The sequence below is a fragment of the Pseudopipra pipra genome, chromosome 12 (assembly GCF_036250125.1).
Source record: "Pseudopipra pipra isolate bDixPip1 chromosome 12, bDixPip1.hap1, whole genome shotgun sequence".
Taxonomy (NCBI): Eukaryota; Metazoa; Chordata; class Aves; order Passeriformes; family Pipridae; genus Pseudopipra; species Pseudopipra pipra.
The window spans coordinates 18,275,849-18,290,348 of NC_087560.1; the positions used below are offsets into that span (position 1 = coordinate 18,275,849).

Here is a 14,500-nt window from a genome sequence, read left to right on the forward strand (position 1 = left end):
TCTTCCCTTCTCCCAAATGAGGGAAAAACAACAGCTCAGTTTTATTAGACAATGGGACAAAAAAGAGTGTGATTAGACAGCAGTGTTGTGTTTGTTGTTTTTAAGTGGGATAATTCAACCAAGACAGAGTGTCCTGGGAAACAATTCTTCGTCATTTCTGTGGTTCATAGAACAATTTAGCTATGTCTGGCCTGTAAAGTCAACTGAAATAAAGGGAAGATCGTAGGTTGGGGTTTTAAAAATGTTGCCTTAGGGCTTGTCAGGTAGGATCTGTTGTGCCCTGTTCATCATACAGAGGGGGTGGGAGGTGCACAGAACCTTCCAGCACTGGTCAGAACATCAGCTTCCTATAGCTATGGATGTGACTCACTGAGGAAAACTAAAGGAGTTGTGGGTGTGCTTTTTCCTCTCAGCTGGAAGTCTGTTTGTTAGGCTCAGTCAAATGATGCTGATGATTTTGTCTGTTCTTGGCTTAGCCTGGGAGAAAACAGAAGGATATGTTGATAATTGACACTTAGGGCTTCTCCATCAGGAAAGGAAGTGGGGAAAAATAATACCAGTGAAATATTTCCTACAATTGCTTGACTTAATAAGATCACACAAGGTGAGTGCAGTTGTCATGGCTTTTAGTGAGCCCTGCCACACTACTGCTTTTTTCACTCTGACATGCAACTCCCCAAACACAGGCATAGCATCTTCCCCCCAAAAAACCCCATTCAGTTCTGGTAAAATTAATGTTTTGAGCTGGAATTCTAAGCTCGCTGTTTCTCACAGTTGATCTTCAAGGCAGAAGTGTAATTAGAGCAGAATAATTTTATTTGGAGATGCTCCTTTCTCCACCCAAAATTAGCTAAATTCTTTGCAGTTTTTCAGAAGAATAAGTTAAACTTTTTTGGTTTTCATCTTTAAAAGGATGCAGAAGATGTTACCACACAAGTAAAGCTACGTGTTGGGTTCAATGAAATAATTTCAGGCCAACCAAAATATTTAGGCTTTCATTTTTGCTGAAAAACAGAAAAAACTTTTTGGCTCAGGATGTCCTGAACCAATTTTTTGCTTCCTTGTGGCTTTGCTGCTTACTCCAAACACCATTACTTGCACAGTTTGACACGCAGTGTTTGCTTGAAAACTCATTAGCCAAGACACAAACTCTATTAAGTGCACTTTTGTCATTGTCACATCTAGAGAAGAAATGAGACTGCCCTTTCAATTTATGAAGGGAAAACTGGGGAAAAAAGGTCTTATGAGGATAACTTTTTGCAAGATAGTACATGAGCAATTGCTTCCTTTTTTATTTAAAAGGAAAAACTGCATTTATTGAGATTTTTATACTAAAAAGTCATAAGAAACAAGGCAAATGTTTTACATTCTGCAATTCCAACATTAGAAATTGCAGGAAAAACAACCTTGTGCTATCAGTAGTAGGGAAGGACTAACCTAGAAGAGCATAATCCTTGAAACTCCAGTAAATCTCTCAGTTCTCCTCGCACTAGAATTTCACCTAAAGTTTTGCTATTTGTCTCTTTTGGCAAAATTACTAGTTGGCTAATCTAGCTTGTAAATGTGGTGGAAACTTGCATAAGTCTGTTACCATCTGCTTTTGTATTCCTGTTTTATTAGCCCCATCATCTAGTGAGGTTTTACTGACTTCTTAATCCCTCTGGCCCCTGAAGAACCACAAACGTCAACCTTTGTTCAAAGCAAACTTTCATTCAGTTACCCCTTGGCTCCAGCTGCACTGCAGTAGCTGGGGGCCAAGTTTGGCCAAAAGACTCACTCTCTTTAGACTTGAAACTGGGATTTCTCCAAGAATTCTTACTGAAACTTGGCATTTCCTAAGCATGGCTGTGAGTTTCACCCACGTCTACTCCAGCTGGTAGCACCCAGCCAGGTTACTGGAAAGTCTGGAAAACAGGGATGTATCTGGTAAGAGCTCCAAGGAGTACAGTACAACTAATTCAAGCTCCCTGAGAAACGAGCTGTGCTCTCAAAATCTCTACAGATCTGTATTTAACCTCTGTTTCAGGTGGGTTTCCCTCCTGGTGTGGTGAACATTGTGCCAGGCTACGGCCCCACAGCTGGAGCTGCAATTTCTACCCATGACAATATTGATAAAATTGCTTTTACTGGATCAACCAAGGTAGGTGATGGATTTCTCATAGGACACCTGCTGTCCCTCTTTGCATTCTCTTCTAAACTGTCATTCACATAGGACTGGACCAATGAAATGTTGGTGATTTCTGTATAGCCAACACCTTTTTCCATCACATTCTGTGGGACAGAACTTCTCAGAAGTGTTTGGTATTTGTCTAATTCAGGTCCTTGTGCTAATCCCACATCTCTGTAAGTTGAGTTTTGCCAAACCACCATATTTCTGTCAGAACTGAATAGGTGCTCTGATCCAAGACAGTGTACAGGGCAGGCTGGCAGTGACTTAACACCATGTCATTGACCTGATGGAGCTTCTGGGCAAGTTTTCCTGCCAGTCCTGCCCTGCAACTGGAAAACATGTCAGTCAGAGCCCTGAACAATTCTTCCTTGGCTTTAGTTACCTCTGAGGAACTTAGGACTTAAACAAAAACATGGCCCCGTGCCCAAGGCTTCCTCTGCTGACGTGGAGGGGATTAACATTTCAGCCTCTTCTGAGACCTGCACAGTAAAGCACCTTCTATTCAGTTTTTTCCTGTAAATAGGTACATCTGACTTGTTTATTAGAGGGGTGGAAGTGAGGCCTCTGCACTCTTAGTCCCCTACAGCCATCCTCTTCTGTACCTACATGGGGGAAAGTGCACATGGCCTGGCCAAGTCCACGGAATTGAGCACAGCTGAGACATGCAAAAAAAATTGCCTCCAGTAATCACTGCTGAAAATTCTCAAACAAAAGATTGCTTAGAAATGTGAATGTTTTTCCACTGACTGCTTTAAATGTTTCTTGCATATCCACACCCCCTGAAGAGAGGCAGTGCCCAAAGAATGGAAATGCTGACACCAGTGGAGGCAGTTGAGGCAAATATAGTCTCTTCTTTATTTCTTTGAGGAACATTGTTCTTGTTGAGCATTTGCTGAGTTCATCCATTCTTATGTCTGTCCTCGTAACTGCAGAGTGTAATCTGAATGTATAATGATGACAAATTACCTTGAAAGGTGTTCTTGGCCGGTAAAGGTAACTCTAAACACTCAAAAGCTGCTGCATTTACCAACACTACCATCTAGTGGCTTTGTGTACATCCAAACTGCTGTGCATATCCCATAGGAAAAGGTGTGTTAAGCCTCTGTTTCTCTACCAGGATCATGGGAACAAACACAAATGCAATAAAGTAAAAGTTAACAATAAGCTTTTACTCTCTTGATAGTTGGTCTAATCTCAGAGTTTACTCAGTGTCATGCTTCTCTCCAAATCCTAGATCAGAAACTTTTAGCCCAGATGAGACTCTGGCTGTGTGAAAACAATGGAGCTTATAGACTCATCCAGCCCACATGGATCTGTTTGGGTTTTTAATGAAAAAGGAGTATCCAGTGGATTAGTGGCAGAAGGAAAATCTCAGCTGCTGGAGCCTGTAGGCAAAAAAACTCCTGTAGGCACTGTGCTTGTCTCCTAATCCATGGGTGTGCAGGAAACACCGAGGGAGACAGATTCTTTGCTAATGCATGTGTAATTTAGAAGTGTTCTCTTCCCCCTCCACCCATCTGTGAGTTCAGCTGCATCTCTGCAGTATTTGCAGCACAATGCTACTGTTTCTGAGCCAGGAAGTGAAGCTAATTCAAAATATATTTTGACTTAGTTTTTAAGCCCCAGCTCAGGCTCGGTGCCAGCTTGGAAATACTGATCTTAAACTCCATGAGAATTTTCCCATCTAGATTTCTTCTTTTCTCTTACTTTATTAACTTACTCCTCTTTGGCCAGCTAGCTTGTAGTAATGCCTCTTGCAAAGCTATGATGCATCACTTATTTCTGCTGTCTCCAGGACTAAGCTCTGAGTGACTAGAGATGATCTGTACTGCTAAGTTCAGAGTCATGCTCGAGTTACAAAGTTACATGAGAAATACAGACCTGTAACTGCCAGCCAGCTGCCCCATGCTTTCCTTGCTCACAGTTCCACTCCAGGGAAACAGTATTTTTAGGCAGTAGTAAGGTTTCCATGTGCAAAGGTAAAATACAAGAAAATCAGTTATAATAGAAACAAATTCAAATATAAGGTCACTCTTAAGAAGTTAACCTGTCCTAACAACTAAAGCTTCCAAATAACTTTAATTCCTACTCTTTCTAACAAAATTAGATGACTAAACTCTGGAAGCAGAGTAAATCCTCCCCTTCAGGAGAGGGTGGCCAGATAAATGCCAGTAGGTGGTCAGAGCAGATTCCTGGGCAGAAAGTGCCATGGCAGAGCTAGTTGGAGTTTCTCTGTTGACATCCTCAGGTGTTGCCTTGGATGGAACATGTCTCAGCTACTCTTGTGTGTGGAGCAGCTCAACCTAAACTGTCAGAAAGTATTAGTTTTCTCCTAAATGTCAAAATCACTGCATGGCTTTTTGGTGTGGGAGTGCTATCAGATAGGAACAGTGAGTTCCTATCATTGACTTGGCAAGATTTACTCTTAGAAGTTTAAATTTGCAATTTTTAAAAGTAAAACCTGTAGCCCTTGGAGCCAGTTGACTGCCAGTGTTGCTCGCTGGGTTGCACTGGGTGGGAAATGCCTTGTTCTACAGCTCTGAGTAGCAGATAACTTCAGGGTACAGATCCTGTAGCTCTCTCACATAGCTCACCCTTTCAGATCTGCCTAAACCAAACCTTAATTCTGGGACTGGTTTTGACCCAGCACAGCAGTAGGAAACTCAGACTCCTTGACTTCTACCTGCTTCAGCCTCCTGCTGGGCTCTTCCACCCTTGTCAGCATCACATTTGGCACACTGAGTTGAGATTTTCAGGGGAAAAAACTCATATCCTCTTTGTGTCTCACTGCTGCAGGTTGGCAAACTGATCAAGGAAGCTGCTTCTAAAAGCAACCTCAAAAGGGTGACATTAGAGCTGGGAGGGAAAAACCCCTGCATCGTGTGTGCAGACGCAGACTGTGAGTATGGGCTGCTGGGTTTGCTGTAAGAGGCTGAGCATGGTGGGGTTTGTGTGTCTCTGCTGTCCTTTGGCAGCTCACAGGGCTGGGGTTTGCCACCACATCCACCCCAAAGCCTGGAGAAAACCTCAGTCTTAGAGCAGGGTACAGTTCTGCATCGCTGGAGCTCTTTCCCAGGGCAGGGATCGTTCCCATGGCCCATGTTGCCTTCTCTGGGGATGGCTGCAGTTGCAGATAAACCTTGCATTTGTATTTCTGCTGTTTGTGTGCTTTCTTTTTGGTTGGCAGTGCTGCAGAGCCTGAGCCAAGCACTGGGGAAAGCAGTTTTCTGGAAAGCAGCCCCTGTGCAGGCATTCCTGTGACAGGAGAGTTTTGTAGGACCTGATCTAATCCAGCTTTCACCTCTATCCTGGCGGTCTGCAGGGCTCATTTAACAAGTTTTGTTGTGATTTTGTTACACTAGGAGATACGTGTAACCTGTGACCATGAAAATAGTTGGAAAATTGTATTTGGGCTTCAGGAAAATATTCTCCACTCTCCTGCTCAGCACAGCAGAGGTTGGAATCAGAGGTATTTGTGCCAGTTGCTAATAGGGAGCCTTGCAAGGACCTGGCCAAAGCTGGCACACTGCTTTCTGAATAGTCACTACTGCAACTAGTCTTTAGGAATCAATGCATGGTATCCAGGAATCCACATTTGAATTCCCACAGCAAGAAAAGCTGGTCAGTGCCTTCAGTGAGTCCTTGTGGAACAAGGTATCAGGAACTATGGCAAACTAGACCTTGAGACAAAAGGCAGGAAGGGGGGGTGGATACAATAAGAGATCTGGTTTGGGGGCAGTGGGAGGCCCTGTGAGTGCCTCCACTGGGTGTGGACCATCCGTCAGCCTTTTTTTGAGGAGTTTTTCCAAAGAGAAAAGAAACACTGGAAGGGTTGAAACTGTGCATGTGGTAACACTTCTCCCTCCTCCTGGGCCATCTTGCAGTGGACTTGGCAGTGGAATGTGCCCACCAAGGCGTGTTCTTCAACCAGGGGCAGTGCTGCACGGCGGCCTCGCGGGTGTTCGTGGAGGAGCAGATCTACCCGGAGTTCGTCAAGCGCAGCGTGGAGTTTGCCAAGAAGAGACTCGTTGGAGACCCCTTTGATGCCAGAACTGAACAAGGGCCCCAGGTAACTGTGTGCCTGAGAACAGTTTATTGTTTGGTTTTTGGTTGTGGTTTTGTTTAATTTTCCTTGTGTAAATATTATCCTTACGAATACGGTCCCAGCAGAAGTGCCGAGGGGTGAGTAATGTATCATGGCTTTATTTTTCCTCTCCATTTTAAATATCAATTAATCACAACTGTTGAAATGTTATGTTGTAATTTTTTTTTTAGAAACACAAATGTATTTAATTCAGTTCTTATCCAGTTCTAAGGAAGGGGCTGTCTTCCTGGTCCAGTAACACAAAGCACGTTGCACTGAGCCATAGCACTGCTCAGAAGAGTTCAGCTGAATGGCCATTCAGCTCCTTGGCTGTGCTGGTGATGACAAGTAGTTAGAGGCCAGGGACTCCTGAGTCCTCAGTTTCCTTCTCTGCTCCCTTCCTTTGGAAAAGTTTCAGCTGAATTAGGAGGAAGAACCATGCCAAGCTGCTGTCAGGACTGGCCTCCTCAATGCTTCCAGAGCCTTCCTCTTAGTTTTTGCATTTGACGCAATCTGAGCTGTGCTGGAGAGCTCTGGAGGAAGGTGATCCTTGGGTCAGATCTTCTAACAGGCCCACTGTTTGCTACCAAAAATAAAGCAGAATTCCCAGAAATCTCTAGCCAAGGCCTCTTGTTCTCAGCACTGCATTGTGAGTTTAATTTCCTTGGTGCTGTGTAGGATCCCTCGGAGAACAGATGGCTCTGGGGACATCTGCCTCCCCTTATCTGGACCTGAATCTGCACATGAATCATGCATGGCATGTCCTCCTGCATGGGGAATAAGATGATGTACACCCCCTGTTCATGCTGAGGCTGCATCCAGCCCTGTAACTGGCCTAGAAAGAGATTTCAAACTGCTCAGAAGTCTGAGAAAAATACTCCTATGCTGAGACTTGTCTGCAGAGATGAGCTGACCCTCAAGCTGTTTCAAGGTCTGCTCTTACCTTCTGTTAAGGGCTGCCAGCTTTGGGCGTTTGTTTGTTGTTTGGTATTTTTTAATATGACATCATCCTAAACCTTATCCAGCAGAAGCAGTAAGTGAGTTATTGGTCCCATCAGGACCATGTTCACCTGGCTGTGCTGACAGAGACCACTGAGTTCATGAGAACAGCCCCTAAATTCACAGGAAGTAATTGTGAGGTTTTAAAGGGTGAAACACCCTGCAGTGGTTGGAACACATAGAACTGGGCTGCTTATTTCAGTTCATCTGTGCTCCCAGCTCTTGCCAGAGCACTCCTCAGGGCACAACTATGGCACAGCACCATCCTCTGGGATCACTGTGGCTTAAGGGAGACTCCTTGCTTACAGAGCTGTAATTAAGGGTAACAGTGAGTCCAATCAGCAGTGTCTGGTCAGATTTTAAATATGGCCCATCTGTCTTCTTTCCCTGCTCTGGCTTACCTGTTACACTTGTAGCTAGGGGAGATAGCACACCCCCACACACCTGAACTCCTGTGCATGCAACTGTCAAAGCCCAAGATGGGAAGGTGTTGAGAGAGTGGGAGGAAACTGTAAATCCCAAAGCTTTTATGTGGTTGCCAGTGCAAAGGAACAACCTCTTCCTCTTCAGCTCTGGTTCCTTGCTCTCTGGAGCCTATGCTGTGGGCACACACAGGAACTTCAGCAGAGGAGAGAAATGATGCAGCGTCACAAGGACTTAAAATACCTTCTAAAGTAGCAAAGATTCACACCTGCCCACAAGTTACTGTTCAAATGTGAAGTTTCCAGTTCAATTTTTTTCCCTGTTCCTGAAGTTACCTGCTTGGCTGTGAGGGGTTTTTTTATCTTGAACTGATGGATAAGGGAAGAATCACCAGGAAAAAATAATCTGTCTTCCTCTTCTTCATCTCTCCCCATCAGGTGCTTCAGATCCAGCCTGTTGCTTTCATTCTCCTTTTGTGTAGGTCAGAGGGAACATACACAACAGCATTACAAAAATGGCCACATGCTGCTGCATAGATCCCACTTTGGGATGGTCACTTAGAAGGCAACAGTGGGAAGGAGTTGGAGCCAACCTTTAGGCTGACAGGGTTTGTAGCCCATGATCTTTTTGGTCCTACATCATCTGTAGGTGATGACAATCCTGTTCCACAAGAAGTTGATGTAAGCTAGTCCTGGAAAAGTGGTCCCATGTGCAGCTGTTTGTTCCTACATTGCACTGCACTGGTTTGGGGAACGGGCTGATTCAGGTCTAATGCAGCCTTTTTGGAAGTAAGGAAGAAAGATTTTACTCAGGTCGGTTCCCTGATGTGCATTACTGTGCACTGGCATGGGTGCTCGTGGCATGGATGTGGGGAAAAGACTCTGTCAGCTGCAGGATTGGGTTATGCTGATATAAACTGTACTGCTCTGATCAAAATTAGGTCAGCTTTAAACAGTATTAAATTTAGACAGAAATGAGGCATGCTTCTGATGAGACCTCTCCAAAACTCACATGTGTCTGGCAGTGCTGACTGGCTGGAATTCAAAGGACACCACAAGGAACCTGTGGGGTGATCAGGACTGTTTGAGCAGAGTGCCAACCCCAAATCCAGACCAAGGGCAATTTTTAATTTTGGATTCCTGGGAGCTGTATCACAGGAAGCAATAAAGTAAATCTGCACAGATGGCAAACTGGTTAACCAGGGCATCATACAACTGGGAACAGCAAACTGCATTAGATGAGACTAATGTCCTGGTGGACTAGAACAGGGATTAGATTAGAACAAGACTAGACTACTTTTGCTCTTTTAGAACCCCAAATACTGGGATTTGTGGACTGTAAGACCTAGTCTACAGGAATAAAATTAACACTAATCATGGCAATTGCTAACCAGGAGTTATTCAGCCTAAAACATATCATTTGATTTATAAGATGGTGAATATTTTCCTTTGACTGTATACATGCACCTCAGGATTAAAGTGTGAAAGTAAAATATGTAAGTAGAAAGGGTCTGTTTCCAATACTGTTGGACCCAGTTGTGGGTTATTTTGCAGGATTACAAATGCTAGAATTGGAAAAGGAAAAACTTCTCCTTGTGGTCTTGACTTAAATGAAGCAAGAGATGAAGATTTGGGGGTTCTCAGATTTTCGGCGTTGCAGTCATCCTTAGAAGCCTCCTTCTCTATTGAATTAGATGAATAAATAGTAGAATTTGCTTTACCAGATCATGTGTTTTTAATAGAAGTCAATGCTTGAACCATAAATAATAGTGGAGTAGGGGACAGAATTTAAACAAGCCTTGCAAGCTCTAGTTACAATGACAAACAGTTCCACCCTTGCATGTCATTTTTACAAATGTTTTCTTTCCCCAGTGTCTTTTCATCTAACTGTAGTTTGCCTTGCAACAAGTTACAGCTGTATAAATATCCTTGTTTTGTTTTCTGTGATGTGAAGTGGATGGACTGGATTGGTCTGGATCACAGACATGCCGGGATGGAAAGCACTTGCAGATATTTTCAAATTATTTACACTTGGCAACTAAGCAACCAGGCAAATAGACAACGTGTCTGACACCTGCCAAGCTTACTGTGTGACACTGTATCCTACATGAGGACACACATTTCCTCTTGCAGTAGCATGTATGAAGTGTGTCCTTGGGTAGCACCTTAACACTGGAGAGAACACAAGCACTTGGTACAAGCTGTCCGCAGTGCATGAGAGACACACACATCTGTGTGGCAGCAGATGTGCTGTTCTCTGTTTTCCCTGTGTAGCAGAAGTACCCCAAGGACACCCTCCTGCAGCTTTGATATTTGTCTAAAAGCATGAAAACTTGGATTGTGTGTGGCCAGGATTAACTAGGGACAGGATATAGTCTGTAATCTGGAGGAGTCAAGTGTGGAACACTCCATGTAAACAGTCCCAACTGGCAACTGGCCCTGCTGAAATAAAAACAGATGCTGAGGGAGGGGGATTGAACAGCACAAGCATCTGGAGATACCTGGCATTCAGAATAACCCCCCAGGCTGCCAGGGCACCTCAAACCAGTGGGTGGAGTCCTTTATTTAACCACCTCAATACATTTGTCAAGCTTTTTGTTAGTTTTACTCTTTTTAAAACACCTCTGTAAGAATTTTACCCTGATTCTCCCTCCCTTGCAGCAATTCTGTTGGTCAGATCCCTTTGCTGAGCCCAGCAAAACCCATCTCAGGCTGTTCTCATGCTGCTACTGAGATAAATCAGTGGTTGAAGAAGGTCTGTAAGTCCTAGAGCTCGAGTGAGGTGAGCTGTGGCAGTGCATATCCAGGACACAAAGGGAGGGAAAGTGGGGAGACCCCTCCATGTGGCAGCAAACTTAGATCAGATTACACAATCACATGCAGCTTCACCTTCTGTTTCCTGTGGCTCAGGGCTGTGCCCATGTTCTGTCTCTCACCCTGTTCGTTGCCTGACTGTCCTATCCTAAACTGGGGTGTTAACTGACCTGGTTTGACAGTGCCCTGCAAACCTGCCCCTGGGCCACATTCCTTGACTTGGTCTCTGGAACCACAATAATAAAGGCGCTGCTGTTTCTTTTCCTTTTGTGTCTGACAGATTGACCAAAAACAGTTTGATAAAATCCTGGAGCTGATAGAAAGTGGGAAGAAAGAAGGGGCTAAGCTGGAGTGTGGGGGTCTTGCCATTGAGGACAGAGGCCTGTTCATAAAACCCACTGTGTTTTCAGAGGTCACTGACAACATGCGAATCGCCAAAGAAGAGGTACAGTACAAGTCACCGGAATTTCATCTGCATTTACCACTGTAAATGGGAAAGAAAGAGGTATGGTTGTGGTTTGAAGTCAAAACTTGAGAGGAGGGTAGAAGTAATCAGTTCTACTGATGAAGTATCTGCAAGATGAGCTTCAGGTTGGACTCTGTGTGTGAGTTGTAAGAGGAGAAGGGAAAAAGCAGAACAGAAAAAACTGTCAAAATGTTTTAGCATCATTTTTTATGCAATTTATAAGTGTCTGTTTGCCATCCCTTCCTAATGCCTTGCTGCTTTCCCTCATTTTCTTTGGTTTTCCAAAAGAGAATTAGCTCTGTGAGTGTGCTCACTGGACAAGAACAAACCCAGATACAAACACAGTAGTTAACACTACTCTAGAGTTTTTAATTCTCATTTCAGGAGAATTTGATATAATGCAAAATATGAGCACATGCCTTACCTGGATAAATGCTACTTTAGTAGTAATGGTCATGGAGGGGTTTCTTTCTGAATCCTTGATTTTAAATATAAATGAGTAAAAATAATGGAAACTGTGGCAGGATGGAGCAATTCTATTTATTCTTTGTCCTAAAATTTGAAGGGTTTTCTAAAGACAAGTTAAGCTTTATGGGAAAAGAACTCTGGGGCCTGCAGCTGCTGAGGAGGGAAGGAATGGCCACTGAAGAACTTCTCTCAAGTAGCCTTAGTGTCTCAAACAATCCCAGATTCCATTCTCATGGCAAAATCCCCTGAGGCTGACCATTTCTTTCCTATATGAAAACATGCTCAAAGCCAGCAAAGTGCAGATCTAATACTCTGGCTTTCATTATTCATCTGCAGAAATGTTGAACAAGCTGCATGTGATTAGATCCTGTGATATTCCTTTGAAATAGAAGTTAATCTACTTTTCATCGTGTTTCCCAATGGAAAAGAAGTAGTTGCCAAAGTCTAACTGGCACTTGTATTTTATAGTTTAGCCTAGTGCTTTTTATGGGGCTGCTTGCTGTTCACTCCTGGCAGGATGTTTAAATGTCTCAGATCTGCCACAGAATCTCTAAGGAACCTGGGAAAGATATCAGTCACTCAGGGCATGAGTTACATTCTAAAAATAGAGGGGAAAAAGCTGAAAATCCCATGACAGGCCTTTTCTTAATGAACTGACTCCAAATCCCAAGTCATGATTCATGAAGCTTATCCAGTTTCATTCATTTGCAGTTTTGTTGCAAATGCATGTTCACCCTTTGCCTAGGATTGAGGCTCCAGTTAAATACCTGGATATCCCAAAACAGACATTTAGAAACCCTTCTGTGACCCTAAAGGTAGCCCAAGTGACAGGTGAGTCTCCATCTCACCTTCAGTGGGGTTCATTGTGCTGTGAGGCCTGGGAAGCCAAGTTTGTGGTCAAACACAGACGTGGTAAATGCAGTGCATGCAAATAAAGTGCACAAAGTGACAAAACCAGAGTAAAAATCAAGGAAGGAAACTTGCAGTCCTTGAAATATGTTAATTGCTAATTGAGTACACTCAGCTTTAGAGTTCAAAAGGAGAGTTGTCAAGGAGTAAGGATGAAGCATTTGAAACTTGTCCAGATCTAACTCTGCTTGTTTTGATTGTTAGAAATGATCCATTAGTTGTTGGATCTTAGCACTATATACAGCACATCACTGTGCTTCCTTTGAAGTTTCATTAGTAGTTTTTAAGAGACTCTATCAGTGACTTTCTAGAAGGCTAGGATGTAACATTTTAAATATATTATCCAAACAAAGCATCTGACTCCAATTACTTCAGAATTACCATGATTACCAAAGGCTTTCCTGTACTAAAGTTTAATTGATATATGCAGATTTTTGGGCCAGTTCAGCCAATTATGAAGTTCAAGAGTATAGAAGAGGTGATAAGGAGAGCCAACAGTACCGAGTATGGACTCACGGCCGCGGTGTTCACAAAGAACCTGGACAGAGCCTTAACTCTGGCTTCAGCTCTGCAGTCAGGAACAGTCTGGTGAGCATTGTGGGAATGGAGTGTGGGCTGGGAGTTGGTTTCCTGGGAGGGGAGAGGGCTTTGTGACTTGCAATCATGTATAAATGCTGGAGGTGAGATGTATTAGTAGCCTGTTTAATTCTTTATTCTGCTCAGAAACAACATCCATTCCTCAAAATAAGGTGCTGAGGAATCGACAGTCTGTCGAGAAATGGATTGGTTTTTCCTTCAGTTGATGTAGTTCTTTGTCTGAACAACCCTGGAAATGTAGGAGCTGTAGTAAATTCCACCAGACGTGATGCCTTTCAAATCCTATGTGTGTGTGTGTGTCGTGATCTTCAGGCACCACCGGCTGGGTCTTTGCTGCACAAACCAGTGTGGACAGTAGATGGCAACACACCACTGTCACAAAGAACAGCTTTTATTGCTTACAGAATTCCTTATTTTATATTAGAATCATTTTAAAGATGGAATCCTGATTTTTTTTTCCCACTCAATATAGGAATTTGATCTGATGTCTGATTTTGATGCACACAAAGGATTGATTTCAAGAGCTGGCACGTGAAGAATCTGCCTCAAATATTTAAGTCAAAATGGGATGTTGGGCTTTGAAGGACACATGTGCTGTACATGGAGCTGCAGACCTACAGCACAAGCCATAGCTGTCCCTTTTCAGTCACTTGATCTTACTGAGGTGCTGAGGAAGTGTCTGCATTAGCTTTTTCTCCCACATGTCTATAGAAATGGGCACAGTGCTTTCATTTTACTACAACACAATTGTCTAATACAGTCCAAATCTTTTTCTATACCTGGAAGCGGATGCTGGGCCTGGTTGTGGGTGTTTAGACAGCTTTTGGAGTAAACATGTTCATTTCAGAATGTGCTTCATAAGCTAGGGAATAGGCTGGACTATTTATTTTAATCACAGCTCTGAACACAGACTAAATTCCTGCTCTAGCATGAATGTCTTTGCCATTGGAGACTATGAAGTGAGATGTGGGTCAGTCTGAGTACCACTCAAAAGTTTTCTGTTTCTGCAACAAAATAAGGTTTTATTGCTAAAATCTGATTTCTCAAGTGACCGAATTGTATAAAGAAAAAACTGACAGATTTCAGCCCTTTTTTGTATTGTTGTTGTTGTCATCATCTTGTTTCTCTTTGGTATTGAATTGTCTTTTTAAAAATTGATGTTTTTATTGTAGGATCAACTGTTACAACGCGCTCTATGCACAGGCTCCTTTCGGTGGCTTTAAAATGTCAGGCAATGGCAGAGAACTGTAAGTTTTACTCAATATTTTGTTTATATGTGGGTGGTGAATAACAATTGTGACTGTGAAAACACTGTTGAATTTGCTTTTAAACTATCAGGCTTGCAGCAGGCTGCAGTGGGAGGTGCTAAGCCAGTACAGCGTGTATGTAAAGCATTCCTTCAGGAGTACCTTCATATGTTTTATAAGCTTTTAATAACTCCAGTTCAGGCAAGTCCACTTGGAAGCATTTTTCTATACTGGTTAGGTTTTTAGATCAAGGGAGAAGTGTGACACCTTGGCTGGGGACACTGGCATTTACCCCAAACCTTCTCCACCTTTCTCTGGTGGTAT

General features: G+C 43.2%; 1 protein-coding gene across 1 annotated transcript in view; it reads left to right on the forward strand.

Annotated features, from left to right (window-relative positions):
* ALDH1A3 (aldehyde dehydrogenase 1 family member A3) overlaps window positions 1–14,500 on the forward strand; it is a 35,061-nt gene that overhangs the window by 16,799 nt on the left and 3,762 nt on the right. Inside the window, exons 7-12 of the mRNA XM_064669183.1 lie at window positions 2,027–2,140; window positions 4,967–5,069; window positions 6,055–6,239; window positions 10,770–10,934; window positions 12,763–12,920; window positions 14,102–14,176. Coding sequence (XP_064525253.1) covers window positions 2,027–2,140; window positions 4,967–5,069; window positions 6,055–6,239; window positions 10,770–10,934; window positions 12,763–12,920; window positions 14,102–14,176 — 800 coding nt within the window. The remainder of the gene's footprint in view (window positions 1–2,026; window positions 2,141–4,966; window positions 5,070–6,054; window positions 6,240–10,769; window positions 10,935–12,762; window positions 12,921–14,101; window positions 14,177–14,500) is intronic.